Raw genomic sequence first — 25,689 nt, 5'->3', positions numbered from 1 at the left:
AACAAAGATCCTGTGCTCTGCCTTAGCATAATGCACCAGCAAATCACAGTCTGTCTTGTTTTTCCTGCTTATTATTCCAAACAAACTGTATAGACCTGGATCTGCTGGTGCATTATGTGATAGCAGATCTGGGTCTGTGCAATTTGAAGTTTCACTCATCTTATAAGCAAGTACATATGGTAGTTTATATTTGTATCTCAGTATCATACAGCTGACATGCAGCTTGCTCAAGTTTCCTTTTCTGTAAGACAAAAAGCCATGCATGTGATTCTAGCATACTTCAGCATCATGAAAGAGGTTTCCAGGATTGCAGCCTCTCATTTCTTCTAATATCTGATTTGTACATATACTTCTTTGAAAGATGTCTCAGTAGTTAGTCATTTAGGCTGTCTGAAAGTTTGATAAATTTTGCTGGATGTTCAGAGTTTAATAATCTCTTGTCATTCTTTTTACAATTAAAGGTGTTTACCTTTGTCCAGCTGTTTTTCATGTTGCTAAATGATGCACAATCTGCTAACCACTGGGCACAAAATTAACATGTTCTAGAAAGCTTTTTCAAAAGCAGATAGGAATCAATCTTACAGAAATAAAAAAGAAGATCAAGGATGTTCAAGATTTACGGTTATTAAGAGGAGGCAGAGACTCTACCACAATCCGACTACTTGAGGAGCTTAAAGAGCAAGAGGAAGAAAATAGGAAAGCACTACAAGAAGTCAAAAGGCAGATAGAGAAAACCTCAAAAAATCTCAATGCTGTGATGAAAAAATTAAAGGATGAAAATATTAGAAGTGGGCCTGAGCCTGTTGATTCAACAATGGTGTTGCTGGAGAAACTTAAAAAACTTGAAGGACAAAGCAAAGAGGCCATAGATGAACTCCATAGTAAGATTACCACACATGATGGGCAAAACAAGCAAGCCATGGAAGATGTAAAGATGGAGCTTCGTAACAGATTCCAAGAACATAATGGACAAAACCAGCAGCAGATGGAAAAAGTAAAATCACAGATGATGGAGGAGATGAGAGAAGGAGAGGGAAGACATCGACAGGCAATAGAAGAAGTCAAGCAAAAGTTTGATAAAATTGAAGGTAGTAGAACTCAGATAAAGAACAATTCTGAAGATTTAGATGTGATGTGATGGTGAAGGAATAGTATTAAAGAATTTTCTTCCTATTAAAGAATTTTCTTCCTGCCCTCTTTATCCAAGTATTATGCTACTGTAAAACCTGTCTTGAAAGCATACTGTTATAAAAGACCACTTGACTTGAGATATCAGATGCTCAGTGCATGAACAAATCTGTTATACTTAGAATTTATTGTCACCAAAAGACCACCTGTTTTTAGAGCCTCTGCTTTCTTGGCAAAAGGGTGGTATTCCAAAACAGGTTCTACTGTATCAAACTCTCTCTTTTGTTTTTAACTGATCCTGGTAATCAGTGGAGATGGCCTTGTGTGTATGCAGATTATAACTTTTATCACCATCATCCAAAGATTTCTTGACATGCACATCACCAAATCCAATGGGTAAGTGGGATGCACTGGTTAGTTTCCATGGAATCTAAATGTTTGCAATAGATGGTTGCTGCTGTCTATGAGTGCCATTGGACAAGTATTGTTACTTGTTTTCTGTTGCAGAGGCAGTCATGATGTACACTGAGTCTAAGAATTTTTATATCAGAGTATTGCAGGTGACAGTGTTCAGTTAATGGCCAGTTGGAGATGGGATTGCATGGTTACACACAGGGTGATGGATGTATGGTTTGCACATATGGTGACTAGGAATCTTAGAACTTTATAATGTATTCACGATATCTATAATAATATCTGGATTAGTTATACACAGTGAAACCTGTTTATAACAAACACTTAAGAAACACCAAAAATGTCCTTTATGGACAGTTATCTTTAATACAGAAGTTAAAATGTTATTAATATTCATATAAGGGACCAATAAATGTTCATTATGAGTTGTTGTCTATGAAGAGGTGTCTGCTAAGGCAGCTTCCACTAGGTTTACTTCAAACAAAAACTGTCAACCTTATACAGTTTTGAATTTAATTTTTTTTTTTTTACCGAATGAATAATTGTTCCATGTTATTCTATTCGATCTACACATGCTTTATATTCAGAAATTAAATAAGCCCAGGTTATTTAATTGAGAGGAACTTTATTGTTAAGCCTTCTATTTGTCGGAGTATAAAATGCTCTAAGTCACACTCTTTATATTTCTGAACTTTTGTACAGATATAAGGAAGCAGCTAGAAAACCTTGGTAAAAAGACTTTGGGTGATCGTGATTCGACGACCCAGCTACTTCAGGAATTGAAAGCCCAGGAGGAGAGAAATCAGAGAGCTTTGCAGGATTTGAAATACCAGCTGTCATCCTTGAACACTAACCGAGTCAATGTCATGTAAGTTGTTAAACTGATTGTAAATTTAATAGTATGGTGTCACATGTGCTACATAACAAAGATGTATCAAAATGGTGATGTGCAGGGTCTGTTGGTGGCCAGTAAATGGTGGAGGAAGAACCCGAGAAAACCCCAGAAAGAAACACTGACACAGAAGCTAAGGTGAGATGGCAGTGATCTGTAATGGAGAGCGCTTTAAACCACTCAGTCACTCGAGGCCCCGTGCAGGATCTAACCTGTTAGTGAAAGTTTTCTGCATGCTAATCATATATACTCTTGTGTAAGTTAGGTCTAACTGCAGACAACATAGATCCTCATCTGCTGTCGCATAATGCATTGGCAGGTCAGGGTTCTCTATTGTTTGTTCTACTTATTACTAATAATAAACTGCATAAACCTAGATCTATTAGTGCATTGTGTGATGGCAGTCTGTGCACTTTGCAGTTGGATCCAAGTTGTACATTAGTATATATGGTACATGATGTATGTCATAGGGTGAATACCATGTTCTGGTTTTCTCATCCAATCAAGATGGTAACAGGTATATAGTATTTGGCACAGACAGTATGTGATTTATAGTTGCTTCCCAATAAGGTCTCTAGCAGATAATATTCTGCACATTTTACCTGGATGATGGTCAGCCTAGCAATTTCTCCCATATGTGACCACCAAAATTATACCATTTTGAACAAGGTAGATTGAAGCAAAATCAACTTATAAATTACAAATATAGATACCGACTGAAAGCCCAATTTGCGTTCTGTTTACGTATCTTTGTTTTGTAACAGTATACTGAGATTCAATGAATTTATTAAAACTTCCAATCACCATAAAGACTAAATGGTAAATCTGCCAGCATAGCACACATATAACTAGCTGATGATATCATTTGGGAAATATCTATTGCCCTTGACTAATCACCAGTATGTGCTGTGCTGTATATGAATGATCACCATTATGTGCTATGCTGCATTTGTCTGACTAACAGTATGTGTGATGATGTATTTGACTGACCAACAGTATGTGTGATGCTGTATTTGACTGACTAACAGTATGTGCTATGCTGCATGCATTTGACTGACCAACAGTATGTGTTATGCTGTATTTGACTGACCAACAGTATGTGTGATGCTGCATTTGTCTAACAGTATTTGTGATGCTGTATTTGACTGACCAACAGTATGTGTGATGCTGCATTTGTCTGACTAACAGTATGTGTGATGCTGTATTTGACTGACCAACAGTATGTGTGATGCTGTATTTGACTGATCAACAGTATGTGTGATGCTGTATTTGACTGATCAGCAGTATGTGTGATGCTGTATTTAACTGATCAGCAGTTAATGCTATGCTGCATTTGACTGACCAGCAGTATGTGCTTTGCTGTATTTGACTGATCAACAGTTAGTGCTATTCTACATTTGACTGATCAACAGTTAGTGCTATGCTGCATTTGACCAAGTGACATGCAACACTGTAAAATCTCCAAGCACTTGGTTGCATATGACATGTACATTCATCAAGTATGACACAGCATGTACCATCCAGGTCAAATGCAAGATAGCTGTTACTGCCTCATTTGAACGTGAAAATTACACATTGGGTCTAACAAGTGCTTTGCAGCCACCTCTGGGAAAGTAGAGGAAGTGGCCTTTGAAAACAGGTAGTTGTTTAATACAGGTTCTTGGTTGTAAAAGTCTTTTTTATAGGGAGCTTGGGAATGTGGCTGTTCAAGACAGGTGATCACTTAATAGCAGTATTCTTTGTGGCAGGCTCAGCTTCATTTTACCCATGATTGTTTTTGTATTTGTTTATTTAACTGGCATGACTAGTTAATTGTATAATGGGTGGGGGATTTGATTAAACGTCACTTTTTAAAACGAATAACTTTAGCTGTTATAAGCCATTTTTGCCACAAACAACAGTTCGGACAGACTGAGCAGAAGCAGAATATCTTGTTCAGGGTTAACAGCCCATCAGCTCTGGTTTGAAGTCATGACCCACTGGCCATAGCTGGATGCTTCTCTGACTGAATTCACCCATTTCTGCTCTTGTGTCTCTATAAGACACACACTTCAGCCAATCTTTTAGTCAAACCTGTCAACAGCGGCCACCCATAGGAAAAGGCAAATGGGGTCATTGTACACAGGTTCACCTTTTAAAATTTGTTTTGAATAAATACCAATATACCAAATATTATTATTATTATCATTATTATTATTATTATTTTAATGTTGTTTATGTGCACTATTCAACAAATCATTAAAATACAGATATATGTTTTTCTATCCCAAATTTGTTAAACACAAGATTACTGTATTCTGTAGATTTTATTCCATCCTTTAAATCATATCACTGACTTAAAATAATCACTAATCATGAGAAACCAATAATTTCACTACTGACATTACATATGATTGTAAAACAGAGGACTAACTCTTTCTTTTTCTTGTGTAAATTTTACTTGAAAACAGCTGTTCAATCTTTAAAAGTCAGTTGCTCAATATGCTGAGATCAAATGATAGTTGCCTTATGTGAGAAGCCTTTGGTAAAACTGGAATCAAAAGAATATGTTATTACAAATCTATGGCCTTAAAATAAGTAATAGAAAAGACTGAGAAGCAACAAGCTTTGTAAACTTCAACAAATAATTTATTTCTCATGAGTACATGGTGAAAATATTTTTAAAAAATAAATTATGGTATTGCAAATTAAATCCCAAATAATCCTAGAATTACTAACACATGTTGTAATGAATAAAGTCCTGAATAATCTTTAGCGGTATTCCAAATGATTTCCAACACTGAAGATGCATATTATTTCAGTTTGTCTTTACAGTAAGATTTTTTTTTTAAAGCAGAGCAGTTACTGTCTTGTGTCTAACTGATCTTTAGACACCAAACAAATTCCTATTTTCGTATGTTGTTGATACTGTTACACTTGCAAGTAAGTTGTTTCTTGTTAGGTATTGTATCATGTACTGTACTGCACATAGGATATGGAACATACACTGTTTAAGCAGAAATATGGACTGGTCAATCGCCTCAATGAGCCAGCTGGAAGATCGTCTTAAAAAAGAGAAAAAGTCCAGTGGCAATCTGCCTGATATATCACAACATGAAATAGCTTTACCAGCTAAGGTAGCTGGTACATCCAAACAAAGAAGTAGCAAAAGTAGGATTCAGTACTTAAGTGATGACATTGCATTTGTTGGCTCAATTAGCAAAGAAGATGCAAGAAAAACAGGCTCTGAATCAAGTTCATCTGGATGGAAGGATAAAGAAGAAAATAAGTTGGTTTATGCAGGTTCTAGAGAATGTGAAACAATGTTGACTCCAGAAGAGTTGATTCAGCAGTATTTAAAGTACCAGAAAAAGTTGTTGAAAGCAAAAGAAAAACTTGTGGAAAGTTTGATGGCAGGTCATTTGGGAGCTACAGCTTTGCCTTACAGTCTATGGCACCATAAGGATAGGTTAGCAAGTTGTTGTTAAGTTGTTCTTAAAAGTTATTATTTATTGTTCTGCATGTCATTCCTTTCAGTTTAGCAAGTTAGTTTGTGAGTTCCATTTAGTTGTTGCGATATATTTATATCATTTTTAAAATTCAGTTAGATCCATTTTTGCCACGGTAACAAAATCATTTGCATGATAGTCAGTATTGTTCAAAAAATGGTATGGGCTTTCTTTATGCATATTATGACTGTTTTCTTGCAAATTGATCTGCTTTTTATTCTATATCTGGCCATGAGATTGATGGAAATTGATCTGCTTTTTATTCTATATCTGGTCGTGAGATTGATGGAAATTGATCTGCTTTTTATTCTATATCTGGTCATGAGATTGATGGAAATTGATCTGCTTTTTATTCTATATCTGGTCATGAAGTTGGTGGAAACTGATCTGCTTTTTATTCTATATATGGTCATGAGGTTGATGAAATTGATATCTTCTCCTATTTATTCTATATCTGGTCATGAGATTGATGGAAATTGATCTGCTTTTTATTCTATATCTGGTCATGAAGTTGATGAAATTGATCTGCTTCTGCTTTTCTATTCTATATCTGGTCATGAGGTTGATAGAAATTGATTGGCTTTTTATTCTATATATGTTGTGAGATTGTTGTAAATTCGTCAGCTTTTTATTTTATATCTGGCCATGATATTGCTACAGATTGATCTGTTTTTTATGTTATAACTGGCCATGAGCTTGACAAAAATTGATCTGTGTTTTATTCTATATCTGGGCATGAGATTTTTGCAGATTGATTGACATTTTTATGCTGTATATGGTCTTGCATTTGTTTGCAAACTGACTGGCCTTTTATTCTATATCATCCATGTTGCAAATTGATCAGCTGTTTGTTCTATATCTGGTCATAAGATTGTTGACATTTTAGCATGAGTATGACATTTAATGTTCAGGCAGCTACAGGAAATTTTACTTGTATTTGGCTGAGAATAAACCTTTCATTCAAAATCATGCACTGATGTTTAATGATCTGCATTCATGCCTTTCTGTTTAATTTGTTCCATAAAGATTTGTAGTTTTGTCTACCTGTCCAAATTGTTCTTGGGTGTTGTGAGATTGTTGTGCATGTTCCCAAAAGAAATATTGGATAGTTCCTGCACTTAACGACAGCTTAAACTCATTGTAGTCTGGTTTGCATTCTTTAAAGTGTTGAAACTTGATTTTGCAAGATGCCATCCTCTCTTTTTGGGTATTGTCCTTTCATCAGCATGCACACTTGGTATCCTGTTTGTTTATTTCTTTGCAAGTCGTTGAATATAGTTTTTCTTATTGTAATGAGTGTTCATTCATTATTAGTACATCAATTGAAAAATCTCAGAGCTAAGAAGAAATATAGTCTGCCTTTGTCTTTATTTCTGAGAAGATAAAAGCAAATAATTATATTGGAAAGAAAGTTTGGGTTGTGATCTTAATCTCAGATTATTGAAATCTGACATGTAACCATTTCATTTCATATTGAAGTTTTGGCAAAAAGAGATCATCACAAAGACTGTTTGGCTAATTAAGCACATGTATTTGTTTTACCAAAGTTTTTAACAATCTTTAACATTCAGAGTAGTACAGTTTTATTATGTGAAATCTGTAAAAGAAGTTCCGTTAATCCCTGTTATATTGGACTTGTATAGTGTTCATGATATTGACAATTTTTTAAAATACTACCCTTAGGCAACTATTATAGGGCTGAATATAGTTATTTCAAGTGCTATGGTATTTTATAGAAGTTTTAGAAGAGAAGATACATTTGTTTATAAATTTTCTAAAGTCTCTCCATCAATTTAATAAATATATATCTATGATAGAGGAGTACATCTGTATTTACTGTTAAATTTAGGGGCTGAGATTCTGGGTAAATGTGGTATAATCAGCAGCAGTCAGGGGCAATAGTGTCAGATTACAGTGCTAGCTGAGGAAAACTGAAACAAAGAAGTCATGATAGTGTTAGGATGTGTGCTTATACATTCACTAAATATCAATTATAGCAAGTTTCCATTAATACTCCAACATTTAAATTAGTGGCCAGTTATTGGAAAATTGGAATCTCTAATCCACATTATCAGTTGCAAACATATGTATGTGGAGAGCAGATATATGGCTTTATTTTGGATTATATAATTTAGATTTTGTGCATGTAGGTATATAAAATAGATTTATTTAAAGGGTCAGCAACTAACACAATCAGACAATAATTTTAGCTCCAGAAAAGATCTTCAGGGAATGTTCCTCTTAAGTCCCCAAGTATTGTTTATAAGTTGGGGTCAACCATAGTGCAGGGAGTCAGCATGAAGAACTGGAATTATTAAATGTAGAAAAGAAAAACCCTCATGTTTGTGACTAATTCATTTAGCACAGTTACGTCAAATAGGTTTTATTCCATAACCTTTTCCATATGTCTACAGAACTGATAAATATATCTACTTAATAACAGGATAATGGTTTTTTTGAGGGAGAGCGAGTCACCATTGATTATGAACCCCATCAATGCACAAAGCTTGCAAACATTTTACACATAACTCTCTGCAAATGTCAGTAAAAGTAGTGCCAATTGTGGTGGTAAATTATAATATATTTTTGGTTCATACAGATGTAAACAAAAGAAAATCTAAAGGGCCTGGCAGATCGTATTACTGGAGATTGCAAAGAAAATTAATTTATTAATCAGGATAAACCTATTTTCTATCTGAATGCAAGTGTAAAATCTTACTGATAATACAGTTTCTATAGACTTGTTGTGAATAGCGATCATTACACAATGCAGGCTGCTGATGTATACCCAAAGTCAGTATGGAAGTCTTAAGAAATTGTCAATTGCAAAAAGTAAAGAATGAGATCTAATAGAACAGTATGTAGTGGCAGACTAGAGTCTTGCAAAAATTATCAATAGAGAGTACAGGGTAGAGCCTGGTCTGATATAGCATATTGATAAAGCAGATCTGTGTCCACACTGTTTACAGTAGGCCACATGGTATATATACATGTGCAGATGGTGCTTATAAACAGCAGATCTGTGTCCACACTGTTTGCAGTAGGCCACATGGTATATACATGAGTGCAGATGATACTTATGAACAGCAGATCTGTGTCCACACTGTTTGCAGTAGGCCACATGGTACATACATGAGTGCAGATGGTACTTAAAAACAGCAAATCTGTGTCCACACTGCGGTTGAGTACGTGATATATACTTTATTTTCCATATACATTGGGACACTGTTTGTTGAGACACCATAAATTAATTTTTAAAGTAATATTTTTGTGCACACTATGTTCTGGGACACATCTTGTTTTTTCAAGTCATAAGTTGTGTGACGCTAATTTAATTCATTTGTAAATTACAAGTCAGAAAATGCACTCAGACTTAAATTTTATTTTAAAAAATTATTTCACTGTACTTGAGATAAAACTGTAATCCACTGCAGCATCATCGCATCAACCCAACCCTTCTCCTGCACATGTATGATCCACTTTAGTGCATGAATACTTTTTAGCTTCCCATAGCTGTGAAAAATTATCATTGGAGGCAACACATCTCCTGAAGTGGAAACTGCAACAACTAAAGTAATATTTTTTTTTATCTGCACCAGCCATGCGAATTCTCACACTTTTATCCCCTTTTTATCAATAGTCCAACCAGGAATGAGATCAAAGTAAACTGAAGTTTCATTCTTGTTAATGATTTATCAGTGAAATCATCTTCTCCTCAGATGATTTTATTTTCTCCTCTAAATCTTCTGGGAGACACTGGATCATGCATGAAGCACTAGATTATGTCAGTATAAAAACTGTTCCATTGTTTCAATTTTTTTTTTCAAAAGTCCTGTGAATACTGGTAAAACAGAACCAAAGTTGACTTCCCTATGTCAGCTGACTTTGTATTTAAAAAAATTGGCTCACTTAAAATAATCTGAAGTCAGCTTCCAAGATCAGCTTGCTTTGTAATAAAATAACCTTTATTTTTGATATCCTGTTGGTAAATTCAAACAATGAGTTTATTGCTCACTGCCATTTGTGTTTATTCACTACCTGGGCTTCTATTTGTTTGCCATCTGTAATCATATTTGATAAAAATAGGCATTGATGTTGGCATGGTAAATAGTATACACAGCAATAAACTGCTTTAATAACACTTTTTGTAACCCATGCTAGCAAAAGATTGTCATTTGCATTCACAGTGAATGTATTCTAAAATATATACTTTTGTGTACGAAATACTGTCATATAATTAACCTGGATTGGATACAGTCATGGTTATTTTGCACCCGACACAGTGGCGTATATGAATGGCAGGTGCTTTCAGCAGTCGGTTATTTCCCTCTCTCTCATTGCAATTTTGTTGGAACCAGTTTTCTTCCTGATAACATATTCAAACCTTTGAGAAAAACCAAACATGATTCATTTCTCTATATTCTTGTCAATAAACAATGTTTCGCATGGTATCTGACATAGATGTATGCAATACACACTACAGTATGGATCAATAAGAAACATATACAGAGTTTGTGGATATATTTTTTTCTTTAATGCTTATGAGGAAGATAAAGAGGAGTAAATGAAAACAATACAAGGTTAGTTTCTTTCATCTTATTTTCAAATAATTGTTCTGTTTATCTATTTTATTGCAAGCTGTAGTGTGTGTGTGTGTGTGTGTGTGTGTGTGTGTTGGGGGCAACAGGCACAAATTCCCCAAAAATTATTTTGTTTCTTAAGTTTTGAGACATATGACGTAGGTGAAAAGAAGTTTCACGATACGTTCTGGGACAGGAAAACAAATTAACTTTTTTATCATCTCCTACTATATTCAGCAAATACGAGCTGTTTGCAGTTAGACTCATAGCATATGCATGAACACAAATGGTGATTATGGCAACCAAGTTTTAATTAAGGTTTGTCTGATGTTTAGTTGTTATTCAGTCTTTGTGTCTGTGACATATATTTTTCATTTTGTTTTTTTGGACTCAGTTTTCAAAATTCATTCTGACTTTCTATATGCAGAAGAAAAGTGTCATTAGATCTCCATTTTGTTTAAAATCCTACAATTTATGAGGTATTTAATTACTGCAAGTATAGAATTTGGTTCTGTGATGTAGTTGGTCATTTTATATTTTAAATTCATTTTTTTACATGTAGTTTAAACCTTGATCATTTGGCACTCTTTTCAGTATCACACAATTTATATATATCATTAAAAAATTTGGACCTTAATATATTGTTTTAAAAGCCTTACTATAGATTTTCCATTTTCTTTTAATCACAGAGAAAGGTCTGTATGAAAACTTGCTTCTTTATATGGAGTGGTGTGTGTCAGCTTTTTACCATAAAAAATAACAGGCTTGATCAGATTTGCTTATTTGCAATATATGGCTTTTATGTGTTTTTTATGGTGCATTCATCATAATCTACTGTCTCATTATTGTAGATATTACAAATGTGTGGATTGATGAGTGTTTACAAGATTTTCCCCATCAACCCAAATTCTTTGTAGCTCTCATTCCCATCTTACCCTTTCATTGTAAACTGACAATAGTCTTATTTAACTTAACATGCATTGTTGATAAAAAAAATCAGTAGATAAAGAGATTCTACTAACGATTCATCTTTGGATTTAAACTTAAATTTGAAAATAATTGTTACTCATTTAATTCTTTTTTTTTAACATTTGCTTTTTATCTTTATTCTAGTGGATTCTGTGGTCACATTTTAAGTTGCAATAATGCTGTAATAATAATAATAATAATAGTGATGATTATGATGATGATGTTGATGATGATGGTGATTGTATTTTAAAGATGATGACACAATTAGTTGCATGGAACTAATCCTCCATGTGACCTGCAATAATATGCATATTTATGTATATAGTTGCATACACTAAAGCATTAATAATAAGCTGTATTTATATATGGATATAATAAACAGAAAATTTTGTAAGAACATGCTCCAACTGGGTACATTGTGTTTATACAGTAAAATAAATTGTGAGACAACATGTATTGTTTGAAAATTTATACTTTCGGTTGTAACATATTTATCAAATAAAAAACAGGAACCACTATTATCCACTGAATAAGATTACAATTAGATGCATTTATAATTGTACTTTTCTCTGATTTCCTCAGGGATTCTATTCCAAATTATTGGCTCCAATATATCAAAAAATTCTTAAAGAGTTCTTAATTTGATTTAGAATGGAAAGGTGGTTAGCTGAAGGGATCTTAAGTTAGGAATGTTGCCTTGTTTTCTTTAATGAAATAGTTCATTGAGATATGATGGGGCCAAATTATTTGAAACTTCATACATACGTTTAAATTTTCTAAAGTTATTTGATCACTTACTGTTAACATTTTAATAGCATTCACTGCATTTGGGATGTTTTCAGCATTATCTTGGATGAATCTGCAAGCTCTTTCTTGCAAGCAGAATAGCTTGCAAATATTTTTGACAGAAGTATTTCCTTTAATAATTTTACAATAGTCTTGGTGTGGTTGTTTATATCATTTGTAACATGTTAACCTATGTTTAATTGATAGATATGGCCTTAAGCTTAATAACCAAAGACATAAATTGACTTTATGGTGTATCACAGTATGACTTGAGTATGTTCATTCCATTGTAAATTGATGTCAGCCATCACCTTAAGAATTTTGTCATGAGTAATTATCATTCAACTTAAGATTCAAATTGTTATTGTCAATTTTGCTTTCTTTTCTTTGGTAGTAATCATTAATACTTTAGTCTTATCTGTGTTTACTTTCATTCCATTGTCCTTATGTCAAGAGTCTTTTCTGTCTAAGGCTGTCAGAAGGGAGACCTCAAGGTGTGGTTTTAGCTGCATGGTAGAGTGATGGTGTCATCTGCATATATGTTGGTTGATATAATAGTGGCAGATCATTTATAAAAATAAGAAAAAGGAGTGGGCCCTGGATTGATTCCTATGGTACTCCACATGTAATTGGTTCCTCTTTAGAAAAATGGGAAATTTATTTTGACACTGTCTTCTCATTGTTAGATATGGTGTGAACCATGCGATTATTCAATTGATAAATGTTCAATTTAGTAATGAGCAACAAGGTCATAAGCTTTTCTTAGATCTACAAGTATGGATCCAACTAATTTCTAAGGCAGTAATCCATCTATCATAGAAACAATTTAGGCTGTTTCACAAGATTGGTTTTCTCTGAACCCTGATTGGTTTTGGTGTATTAAGTTAATAAGTTGAGAGGTACACCAGAAAATTGTGATGAACATGTTTTTCAGATAGATTGGAGAGTTCATAACATAGATACGGGTTTGTAATTATTGCTGCCTGAATTGTGAATGGGGTTAAGTTTTGCCATTGTCCATGTCAAGGGAAATACCAAGGTAGATACACATATATTAAATTGATATATTTTGCAGATAAAACATTTTGTGTCAGCTGATTTTTTTTCTGACAAGAAATTTCTAAGTTCATCATGATTGGAGTTTACAATGGGTTCTCTAATTCTAGAAGATATACTGAAAACATTCATTGAGTGCATATGCTATTACATTAATAATCCAGGCTAAGGTGCTGGATTTTGAATGGCTTTGTGGAACATTTACTGGTACCTTCTTCTAGTTGGTTAAAATCTTTCCACACAGAAATCTTAGTGAGAGTATTTTCTAAAGGTGACTAATAGTATTTCTTCCTGGCTCCATCAATCATTTTGATTACTTTATTCCTCTATGTTTACTAATGTGCTTGTTGACCAAAAGATTTGAAATAATGACAGTTTTTTTTATAGCATCTAGAATATCAGGAATTAACCTATCTAGTTGGATGACCATTTTTACTCATTGTGTTTTGAAAGGTACATGTTTATATACTACTTGCATACAGAGTTGGGCTTGTATATCAAGATTATCATCAACATCATCAAATGTAGATCCTCCATGTATTTCTCTTAATCGTGATGCTTAAATCACCTGCATGTTTTGGTTCTATGAGATTTAGATTTTACAGCTGTTTTTAAGCAGGATTTTCTAGTTAGGAACATATGGAATTGGTCACTAAGACTTGGAATATGTATTTTTGTTACATATTCTTTCATATTTGTATAGATGTGGTCCATTAGAGTTTTTGAGTGGTCAGTTTCTCATGTCGTTTGTTCCACTAATTGGGTTATAGAAAACATTCTGTGAAATTCAACCGATTTCTCATATTCTGATTATTCGTAAGATCCCTGTTGAAGTCACCTATAGTATAAATTTCATTTTGGTAATCAATCACATTTATCAGGGTTCTGAGTGGACAAGAAATCTAAAGCGCTCACATTTACAGATCACTGCCACCTCACCTCTGTCTGCATCGGTCAAGTCTTGGGCATTTTGCCTATGTGAGTAAGCATGCCAGTAGCTTCCCATGGGTGCTTGTTTCTTGGTTTTTCCCAGGTTCTTCCTCCACCATTTATACTGGTTGCTATGTATAGCCTATCATGTACTGAAAAATGGAATTAAGTCCGCAACAACATCAATCACTTTATCTGCTTGTTTTTCAAAAAGCTAATTCTATCTGACCATCACAGAAGGGGACCTATAGACAAAGTCAATGAGGAAAGGCATTGTATTTGATTGACTTATCTGAATCAGTACTGATTCAGTTTCATCTGATTTGAGATCAGTATAACTTATCTTGTTTCCTTTTCCTAGATTATTTTTAATTTGATTCATTGGAAGTAGATCTTCGATCATACTTAAAGGATTTACTTATTTTTATTTATCACTGTGAATGTTCACAACATTTTCAATGATTCTACTCTTGCTTGTCTTTGTTCTTTCCTGGATTAATACATTTTTTGCTGCATAAACAATTATAATTTTTACTTTCTCTCATGGAGCAGCTGCATTGCTAGAATAAATCATAAGTCATTTCATCTTTTGCCTATTTTTGATGGATTTGGTATGTTTAGGTGTACTGGTCTTAGACTTTACCTTTTGTAATGGCTTGTCAGGTGTCCGAGATCAGTTCAGTGACTGGCATGTCTTTGTTAACACAACTTTGTTATCACTACATCTTTTAAACTTCTGAAGGGATTGTCATGAAACTTCACACACACACACACACACACACACACACACACACACACAAGGCTACTATGGTCGTCTTGAAAATCTTGCCATGTTTACTCTTGCATGGATGGCCAATTCATCATGGGGTTTTCACTAAAAGACTGCTCTCAACATGTAGATTGTCCTGAAGGAAAGAAAGAATGCCAATATGAACTCCAAATATGTCTGTCACAGAAGACATTATGCTGATCTAACCAACAAAGTGGCTGTCTTGATGGCCATTTTGAAAATCTTCATAGGCTGCTTCTCCAGAGAAGATGGTTGAATTGACATGGTTTATTTTTAGTAGCATGCTCTAATATGCACGTGTTAGTGTTTCAGAATAAAAATGGTGCTGATAAGATATCATGTATGGCAGCCATATTCTTTCTAATACTGCTGGAATGAATTGTCAAGTTGAGATATGAATTTTTGGTCCTGAATAACAAACGGGACAGAGCTGACAGCTAATGTGTATGTGCTTTTTGGAACAAAGTTTGAAAACCCAACTTACTTGTCCTTGGGGTAAAAATAAAGGTCATTGCTTGCATTGTTGTATTTCACTGAGCTAATGAGCATAGTAACTTTTAAATGTAGAAATTAATTTTGACCAGACTTTGCATTACTGTGCTATTTAGTGAAACAATTTTATTTGTTGCACACTGACATTTATTTTTTGGTCAAAAGTCATGACTTGGATTTTTGTTTTTGTTGGTTTGTGAAAATGACAAGACAAACAATTTTGAATGTATTTCTACCAAAGTTGGTTTAGTTATATACCTGAAGAATGCTTTGATCTATGCTTGCTGTATGACTTGTTTTCATGCTCCCCCTCCAATATTAATTACGAATTATATTAAACTTAGCATGTGTTTTATCTTCACAATATCTGGGACAAGTTTCATGATCTTATATCTATGATATTAGGTTCCAGGCCAAAGCTGTGACAGATTGTTTTGGTATTTTCTTATTGTGTGAACATGTTAACTCAAACATAAAAGAAATATTTTATCACCAAATTTGGTAAGATTTCCCAATAATATTGGATCTGATTTCAATACTCTGCAATTAAACAAAAGAAAACAGGAGGGAAGAAATGGACTTCCTATGAGTACCTACAAATTCTTTTTGACCAGTAGAGCATCAGTTGCTTTGATTGGCTATTGTTTTCATATTCTACTCTACTTTGATGGGCTATTCTTTTCCTATTCTACTCTACTTTGATGGGCTATTCTTTTCCTATTCTACTCTACTTTGATGGGCTATTGTTTTCATATTCTACTCTACTTTGATGGGCATTGTTTTCATACTTGGATGGGCTATTGTTTCATATTCTACTCTACTCTGATTTTCATTTGAAACCTTCATAATAAAATGACATGATAATATGAAAGCTGGTAAGACTAAATGTTGTCAAGGTGCATTAGTTTACCACTCAATTCAAATTGTAATTGGAACTGGTCAGGTGTCTGCATTTACAATATATCTATACATGTCAAGAATGTTTTTTTGTGGGATTTTGATATTTATTTTGACATAATTATATATTGTAACTGTTTTATGCTTATATTGAAAAGGTGTGATGAAACTGTATCACTTATGTATTATAGTATTTTAATATAATTATGACAAGTTTATTTTTTTTTTAAATTTATATGTAAACTGAGACATGTCAGTAACGATTTACATACAGTTTTAGAAAAACATCATATACCATTTCCTTCACTTGAGCAATGAATAATGATTCGATCTGAAATTTATTTTGCAACTCACAGACTTTGTTCATCCTTTAATATTGGTACTGGATGAAATTATAATATTTCATTTACTTATGCTTTTTCAGAGAGGTGGAAAAGCCAATCTATCATCCTCCACCTGCAGCCCCTCCACCGCCACCCCTACCAGAACCCCCAAAACGTTCATTGGCTTTTCCAATCTATTATGGAAACTCGCTTGTCCAAGAGATAAGGTATTTTTATCTTAAAGTTTTGGGATTCATTGATGATATTTAAGATATATTGAAGGAGTTGAAGTTTTCGGTGATGAGTTCAGTAGAGAGTTTAGTTCCATATTTAAAGAGTAATTTTAACTATATAGTGAGATATGTCTTGAGAATTTCATGATGAACCAATGAACAAAAAAGGTAAACTTACTTTTGATTGGCTGAGCACAAATTTAAGCTGAAACTCAAGTTCAGGAGCTGCATATTCTCATTCTAGTTTTTCATGACAGGTGAACTTCCAAAAGAATGGTAATTCAGGACAGGTTTTAATGTAAAAGTTATTCCTTTCAGTGTAAATTTAATTTTTCATTAATGAAAGTGTCACTCAAAGTATGAGAACAGATTTCTAGATTAATCAGTTTTGGAGTTCATATCTGACCTGCATTAATACCAACCCACCTGGAAGTGATTTTCAGATGGTTCTCTGCATAGTCCAGACAGCATTGGACTCACAATACTTGCAGTTTAATGTGTTATAGTTCAAGAAAGTTTCAGTTTTTGCATTGTTATTTTGATAGTGTTTATATTGACTAGTTTTTAGGATCACTTACCAGACTTATCTGCCCATTGTAACATAGCCTTGGATTCTGAAGATCTTGTTGTGGAGTCCATGCCAATTGGAAGCCAGACATGGCTGTCTTTTTCTGATGGTGCAGTATAATCCACAGTTTTTTAAGGTTTTAGTTAACGTTGTTCATTTGCATATATTTCCTAAACATCTTGACAGATTTGCATCATACTTGAATCATTATCAAGCCAGACAATTCATTCTACAACATGCTTGCTTGCCATTGTACCATGGGGTCAAGATCCCAGTCATAGAAAATTTACATTAAAGTTTTGGTTCAAGTACTTCACTAATATTCCCTCAACTCTGGTGGATTTTCTTCCTGTTTCAGATTAATTATTATGAAGGTAAAACAATTCATTCAGTGATATGTGTGCCTTGATTTTAGAGTTGAGATCATAGTCATGTAAAATTTACGTTAGGGTTTGGTTACAATTATTTTCATTTGGTTATGTTTCTGAAATCCTTTGGCCAAGTCTCATAATATATTGTATTAATCATTATACTTGGGATGATTCATTGAAAGGCTATGACCATTGTCTTGGATCCATGGTCATAGTCATAGAAACTTTTCATTAAGGTTTGGAAGAAGTTTTTTCATTCACTTATATTTTCTAAACCACTTGGTAGGTTTTATTTATATTTGGCATGAATTATTATTAAACTTAGACAACTCATTTAGTGACATGCATGCTCACCACTTTGACTCTGGAATGAAGGTTACAGACATAGAAACTTTGTTTTACAGTTTTGGTTCTTTCATTTGCTTATACTTCCTTAATACCTTGGTGGACTTTCTTCATATATGGGATGAATCATTATAAAGTGAAGATAATTATTTCTGCAGCATGCATACTCTTGCCTGATTGAGTTTGGGGTCACTGTCTCAGTCAGAGAAAATTTTGCATTCAGGTTTGAGTTACATTTTTTAACTTCTTTATATTTGCTAACCTACTGTGATGTTTTTTGTTCATAAAAACTGAGATGAATCATTATGAAGCTAGGACAGTTAATTCTGATACATACATGCTGTCCCCATTTGACTTTCGGTTCAAAGTCACACATTTCAAACCAGTGCTTGTCACTGTGGGCTCTGCATGCAGCTCCTGATCTTCTTATGAGAATTTTCATCAGTCTCTTTATGCACATTTATAACCAAGCTTGTCTTTTTTTTTTGATACAAATCTATAGACATTTTTTCATTGTTCTAGCTGAAGGATAGGTGGTAGGTTTTCATATTGCCTCTTTTGTGTTAGCCAAGGTTTCTGTGGAGCTTACTACCTTCATATGAACTCTTGGCATGTACAATGCAAACACCTGTGCATATCACCAAGTCAGTTGATGTAGTTTACTTAAAGCAATCAAATTAATTATTTGTTATATCTGCATTAATATCTGGTTTTCCAGAATAACAATATGGCTGACAGTTATAAATTAATCTAAAGCTATATCATTTGAGTTTATTAGTCAAAATTAACACACATCTTTCATAAATAGTATACCTTCAAATTTATGTTACAATACTTCTGCATAATAATTTGTTCTGTGTATGCCAGGGGGTTTGTTGGGGGGTGGGACGTGGTAAGTGCCAAATAATACATGACTACTAAAGTTGCCTGTCATGTGTTTCAGTGCAATTCGTCAGGCATACCTGCAGAATGGTGGTAATGATCCTGACATCCTGGCCCAGATGGCCCAGATGTTGGCAGAGGCCCAAACCATTGAGGATCAACTGAAAAGGAGCCAGGATGTCAAGCCCAAAACCCAGAAAGGTATTGGCTGCACCTCAAGCCTGTAGATCAATATGTATTATATGGTTTTTTACAATATATATGGTATAATTTCTAACAAGATTAAATAAGGTACTAAGATTTTTACAATGTATATGGTATAATTTCTAACAAGATTAAATAAGGTACTAAGATTTGTACAATATGTATGGTATAATTTCTAACAAGATTAAATAAGGTACTAAGATTTTTACAATATATATGGTATAATTTCTAACAAGATTAAATAAGGTACTAAGATTTTTACAATATGTATGGTATAATTTCTAACAAGATTAAATAAGGTACTAAGATTTTTGCAATATATATGGTATAATTTCTAACTAGATTAAATAAGGTACTAAGATTTTTACAATATATATGGTATAATTTCTAACAAGATTAAATAAGGTACTAAGATTTTTACAATATGTATGGTATAATTTCTAACAAGATTAAAATAAGGTACTAAGATTTTTACAATATATATGGTATAATTTCTAACAAGATTAAATAAGGTACTAAGATTTTTACAATATGTATGGTATAATTTCTAACAAGATTAAAATAAGGTACTAAGATTTTTACAATATATATGGTATAATTTCTAACAAGATTAAATAAGGTACTAAGATTTTTACAATATATATGGTATAATTTCTAACAAGATTAAATAAGGTACTAAGATTTTTACAATATATATGGTATAATTTCTAACAAGATTAAATAAGGTACTAAGATTTTTACAATATATATGGTATAATTTCTAACAAGATTAAATAAGGTACTAAGATTTTTACAATATATATGGTATAATTTCTAACAAGATTAAATAAGGTACTAAGATTTTTACAGTATGTATGGTATGTATGGTATAATTTCTAATAAGATTAAATAAGGTACTAAGATTAAGCAAATGCAGTTGAATTGGATATACAAGAGACAGAATATTGTTTCTTTTTTGGCTTGTATGTGAAAGATTAAATATATATTAGAATTGCTTTCTTCCTTCCCATGATACTTCTGTCAAGTAAAATGTAAAATAAATTAACTGATGTTCTCTGAAAACAAAGATGAAAGCTGTGGTCTAATTAATTTCTTATGCTGATGATTTCAGTTGAAAATAAAAATTGAATTACATGTCAGGATTTTTCTTTGGATGATAAAAATTTAAAAAAGGAAAAAAGGAACTCTATAGTTCGAAAAATTTATATTCACTACTAATTTTCTTGTAACTTTAATTATAGGTGAGTCAGTTAGACAGGACCACTAAAAGCACATGGCTATCGTATGCAAGTTTTCATTATTTTTCAAGTTTCAGGCTTTAGGGAAAATTGATACTTATCAAAATTACATGAATATCAACCCATGGCATTGACTTTGTAACAAGCCATATGATAATTAACAGAAACAAGAATTGTAAACCAGATTTTATGGGGAAGAATTTCTTTGAAACAAAAATGTTGCAAGTTTTCACTCATAAAAAGACAAGCAAAATATTAGAATTTTTAAAAATCGTTTTCAGGCAAAAATTTTAAGTTAACAGGCTGCTTTTATATTGAGTCAAGACAACATCCCCATTGCATTAAATGACTGTTCGTTGCTACTGACATGCCCTTTATTGTTTACTTTTGATGCAGTAGGCCATATCAGCTTCTCTGTACTAAGAGTTACAATGTTTGATAACTCATATGAGACTACATGACAATGAAACAATTAATGCATGCCATTTGGGTAAACTTGATGAGGTTGCTCTTAAAGACATAAAAATGTGTCTCGCATACAAAAAAAATATCATGTTTTTAGTGTCAAGCTTTTAACACTTTCATTAAGTAAATATCAGTCATATTCACAATAAATATTTCAAAATAATTTTTAAGCTATGTTTTACTGTTCAACTCAGCTTTCAGAAACCATGTTCAGTGTAAATTTGATGGATTACTATCTAATAAATCTTCCTTAATAGAGAAAAAAGACTACTCATCACAAGTCAGCATGCTGGAGATGGAGAATGAGCGGCTCCATCGAGAGTTGTTACTGCTGCAAGAACAGAATACCTTGGCAAGGGACAGGCGGAAGACGGACAAAGAAGGTAGGAAACCACCAGTTGCTAGGAAACCAAAGTTACCACACTCAGATTTAAAATATTCTAAAAATGTAGCTGGTGGGATTGGTAGAGGGATGACTTTTTCCTATAATGAGGTTAACAGGCTGGTTGAAAGAGAGACAGAGATGGGCAGACCACACACTGATAACCAATTTCAGAAAGTCCCTTCACTAGCATTGGATCATTTTATTGGTTTTCCAGCTGGTCCAGCAAGAGAAGATTTTGGCAAAAAACAGGCTGATGCCACTCAGGGTGAACAAGAAAATGCACCAAAATCAAATCAAAGGACAACAGATAACATTTTAAATGTTGGCAACCTAGCTTTTGAAAATACAAATATTACAAACAACACAAAGAAAAACTATCTAACAAATATTAATTACCCTGTCCCTCAACGACATGAACTTTATGGCACAAAAAGTGCAGCTCAAAGTCATTTAACAAAACCACCAGTAGCTACAGTTTATCCATTAGAAAGAGTGGACCAAAGCAATTTTGGGCTTAATATTGACAGACAAGCTTTGGATCCAAATGTAATATCAAAGCATGAGGAACTAAAAAAAACAAATGGACTCTTTCAGCAAAGAGAGAATCGTGATAAGCAAGGTCACACAGTTATTCACAATGTCACCCACCTCTTTGATGAGTACAGATCTATTAATGAATGGTCAAAACATAATAGGGGCCAGGTCAAGGACAGTACTTTATCAGGTTTGAACAGAAAATGGAGGAAAATGAAGCTGAGGGATAATAAAAAGAGAGATGGAAAATATGGTGATAGCACAAGACCTATCAAAGATCGGAAGCTAGAAGTTCCTCCATTGGACCTTGAAGAACTCCAGGATGTGGATTATAGAAGACAAAAGAAGCAATCTGGGAGAGATGAACCTCAAAAGACTTCACACTCAGAAAGGGTCAAAACAGAGATGGCAAATAATGGTAGGTTTCAGAAAAAGTTACGCCGAAGGAGCAATCCTGAGCAAAGATTAGATCGAGTGGGAGTTCATAATTATCAAAAGCACAGAGGTCAAAGAAATGAACTAAATTTAACCACAAAAAGAAAAGGCCACTATGCAGCAGAAGAAAGAAAAAGCAATCATCTGATGCCTGCACAGAAAAGTTATTCAGAAGATGATATTATAAGAAGGCTGAGGGCTTTAGAAGCATTAGAAAGTATGAATATGTCTCTTCTATCTGATCGTCACAATTCCCAAGGTCAGATTGATAGGTCAGCCAACTTGGCACAACTAACCATCTTGAATCGGGATAGACCATTGCACAATAGAACTAATGAAAACCAGTTAAATCCAGGAGAACATGAAAATGAGACTAATCACCAAAATGAGGTGGGACAAACTGAAAATGAGACCAGTTATCCACAAGATGGGATGACTATTACAGCTCATCGCAACAAGCATAAGCTGCCCGGAAACCTTGCATATGAAAGTGTGACAATTGAGCAGAAGGATAGGGCAAATATAAATGGACCTGATGCTAAGGTTACAACTGTAACTTATAGAGAGGAAAGAATCCGAGAGAAATCTGCATGATAATCTTGCCTGGATAATAAACAGTTTGTGTGATATTATCAAAGATAGATTAATCATAATCGGATCATTTACTATATAATTTATGTGTTCTCCCATATTTCAGCAGGAGAATTTAAATTGTGTCATACTGTAAACAAGACATATTTTATTGAGAAGGCAAGCTGCTTATCCAAGCTAGAAATAATATGCATAAAGTCAGTGCTTCATATGCCATCAGAGAATCAGTGAAGGTGAAAGGGAGTTTTATAGCCAAAGATCACATTACTTTGTAAATGGTCGGACATTAAAGCAGTTAAGAACTAGTGAGAATCTTAGTGACAAATGCTATTATTCAATATATACATATAGTCACAGTGGAATAGAACATTTCAGGAGAGCACCCTTTTTTGCAACTGCTCATCTGCTCATAACAAATGAAAATTTAATTTTGGTGATATTAACCCAGTAATTCATATCACAAGAAATATGATCATAGTTTCAATACCTTAAATTTAATGCAGACAATTTAACAAATTAATTCTGAGGTTTTGCTTCTGACAGTTTTCCATTTCTTTAAAAAATAAGTAATGTCAAATATTTGGCTGTCAATCAGGAGAAAAGCATTTGAAATTATGTCATCTTTTTTATCAGACTCCGAACTGAGTAGAGGTAACTTGAGCCGTGTTTATTAAAAAATACAGCTACCAAATTTTCTTATATGTAACGTGCATCCAACTGTAAACTGTATAGGTTCTTATTACATACCCATTTAATTTTATGATTTGGTGTTTGATGTTCAGTCCATGTTTCTATAATTATACAGAGACTAGTACTATGTTGGAGTTATTACTATTATTTGAGAACAAATATTCTGAGATGTACCAAATCAAACTTTTTTAAAATTTCATTTGAACTGTAGTTAACACTTTTGGAAAATGTGAAAGAAGGGTATGTAATAATTACAAAACTGCATTGATGTTTTCTTGCAAGGTGGGAGAAAGAATGCATTTGATATGGCACATGAATCCGTCAAGACTTGATGACCTTGTATCCGTATGCCATATCAAACCCGTTTTCTCTGACTACTTGCAACAAAACACATGTGTAGTTTTATGTATATGTCTGATGTCAGACGATGTGCTGGCACAGGTTTGGCTACAATCCTATGTAGAATGAACAGAACAGTCACTCTGATAGCTGGTGTATGATGGCAGATCTAAACTAGTTTGCATTGTTGGCAGTTGAATATGCATGATACATCAGTAAATGTGGTACATGTTATAATGCCAGCATTGACTTCTGGAATACTGTTCCATCCTGCCATGTGAAGACCCAGCTTTGTTTATTTGCATGCCAAAATATGTTTTGCTGAAAATCTTATGCTAGAAATGGTGTTGGGTTCTTTTTTTTCTTTAGATTATCATTTGCAGTTGTTGTTGAGAGAATATGAAGTTTTGCAAATGGAGATTTTAGACTTAGTATTTTCATAATATCTGAATTGTTATATATTTGTAATTTTATTAATACAGACATGACACATATATCTTTTAGTTTTAGGCAATCCTTAAAAAGTTTTGTTTAATGTCTTCTGATGCAGATATTTAGTAGGGATGGAGTTTTCAGCTACATGATCTTAAACAAATGCAAATAACTGATATTGGAAGTTAAGCAAGAAAGGTTCCTCTGATTCTGGCAGAGAGGTCAGTTGCAGAAGCCATGACAAGTCAGTTTGATTCCAAAATTTTGAAGAATGGCTTTAGTATCCATATGGCTGGTTTAAAATTTATCATGAAGTGGTAAACTTCAGTGAAACCCTATTATAACAGGGGTGGGTGGGAGGTGGTGGTGGCATAAAACTAAGTAAATTAGTGATGCAGTTACCAGCTAGTTGCATATTAAATGAGAAATACTTAAAAACAGTTATCACATATTTTATTTTTTGGGAAGAGAACAATTAATAGGTATGAACATGTACAATTATAAGAAAATTGGCATTGAAGTGTTGAGTATGTGTTCTTAGCTGCTATCCCATTTTATCCTTATATAGTAATTCCATTGTAAATATGTACAAAGAAGCATTATTTCTTGAATTTTTGGCTAGATTCCATTCAGATCCAAAGAATTCTTGCTAATACACTTCACACTAAGTCAGGAAACACTATTTTTAAAATATTTACTGAACATTGACAAAGGGTCTAATAATTTTAACTGACAATATAATGAATAAAGCAGACATTGGGTGTTTGTAAAAGAAACTTTGTATTTAGGCTTGAAACACTTATTAAAATTAAAATTCATACAAGAGGGCAGGGCTGTTGACCTTGTAATGTCATTCAGATTAACAAATCTACAGGTGTGTATAACTACCCAAACCACTTTTGGGAGTAAATTATTCAATTTCATTAGTGACGAGTGATCTTCATAAAAACTTGAGTCATTCTCTGAAACAGAATAGAAAAATTAAATAAAATCAACCCCTATATTCATTGAAACTTGGGTTTATAACTGTGACTTTGCACTAGTGCAGAGCAAAAAAAGGCAGTGTGTTTTGATTTGTAATAGCAAATCCCTCCATCTTCAATTGTTTTGTTCCAGTTACTGTTCAGTAATAGTACAGTTTGTTCATGTAACTTGAGCATCACAGTGACAAGTGGTCTGTGCATATCAGATTGATTTTAAGCTTCATTCTACATTTCTGACTCAAAAATAAT

General features: G+C 33.4%; 1 protein-coding gene across 6 annotated transcripts in view; it reads left to right on the top strand.

Annotated features, from left to right (window-relative positions):
• The window catches only part of LOC149807406 (uncharacterized), a 223,339-nt gene that overhangs the window by 59,825 nt on the left and 137,825 nt on the right, over window positions 1–25,689 (top strand). For 5 of the 6 annotated variants that reach the window (XR_016422584.1, XM_089966453.1, XM_089966445.1 and 2 more), the window contains 5 exons: window positions 2,245–2,410; window positions 16,847–16,972; window positions 19,206–19,345; window positions 21,309–21,434; window positions 23,630–23,647. Coding sequence is in view for 5 of the 6 variants with exons in the window: in XM_089966453.1 (XP_089822579.1) it covers window positions 2,245–2,410; window positions 16,847–16,972; window positions 19,206–19,345; window positions 21,309–21,434; window positions 23,630–23,647 (576 nt within the window). In the remaining variant the exon portion in view is untranslated. The remainder of the gene's footprint in view (window positions 1–2,244; window positions 2,411–16,846; window positions 16,973–19,205; window positions 19,346–21,308; window positions 21,435–23,629; window positions 23,648–25,689) is intronic. The other variant, XM_089966430.1, reaches the window with a different exon arrangement.

This window comes from Sinohyriopsis cumingii, chromosome 1 (assembly GCF_028554795.1).
Source record: "Sinohyriopsis cumingii isolate HCF-2022 chromosome 1, ASM2855479v2, whole genome shotgun sequence".
Classification (NCBI taxonomy): Eukaryota; Metazoa; Mollusca; class Bivalvia; order Unionida; family Unionidae; genus Sinohyriopsis; species Sinohyriopsis cumingii.
The sequence above is the reverse complement of the archived record's forward strand: the minus strand, read 5'-3'. Positions and strand labels throughout refer to the sequence as shown.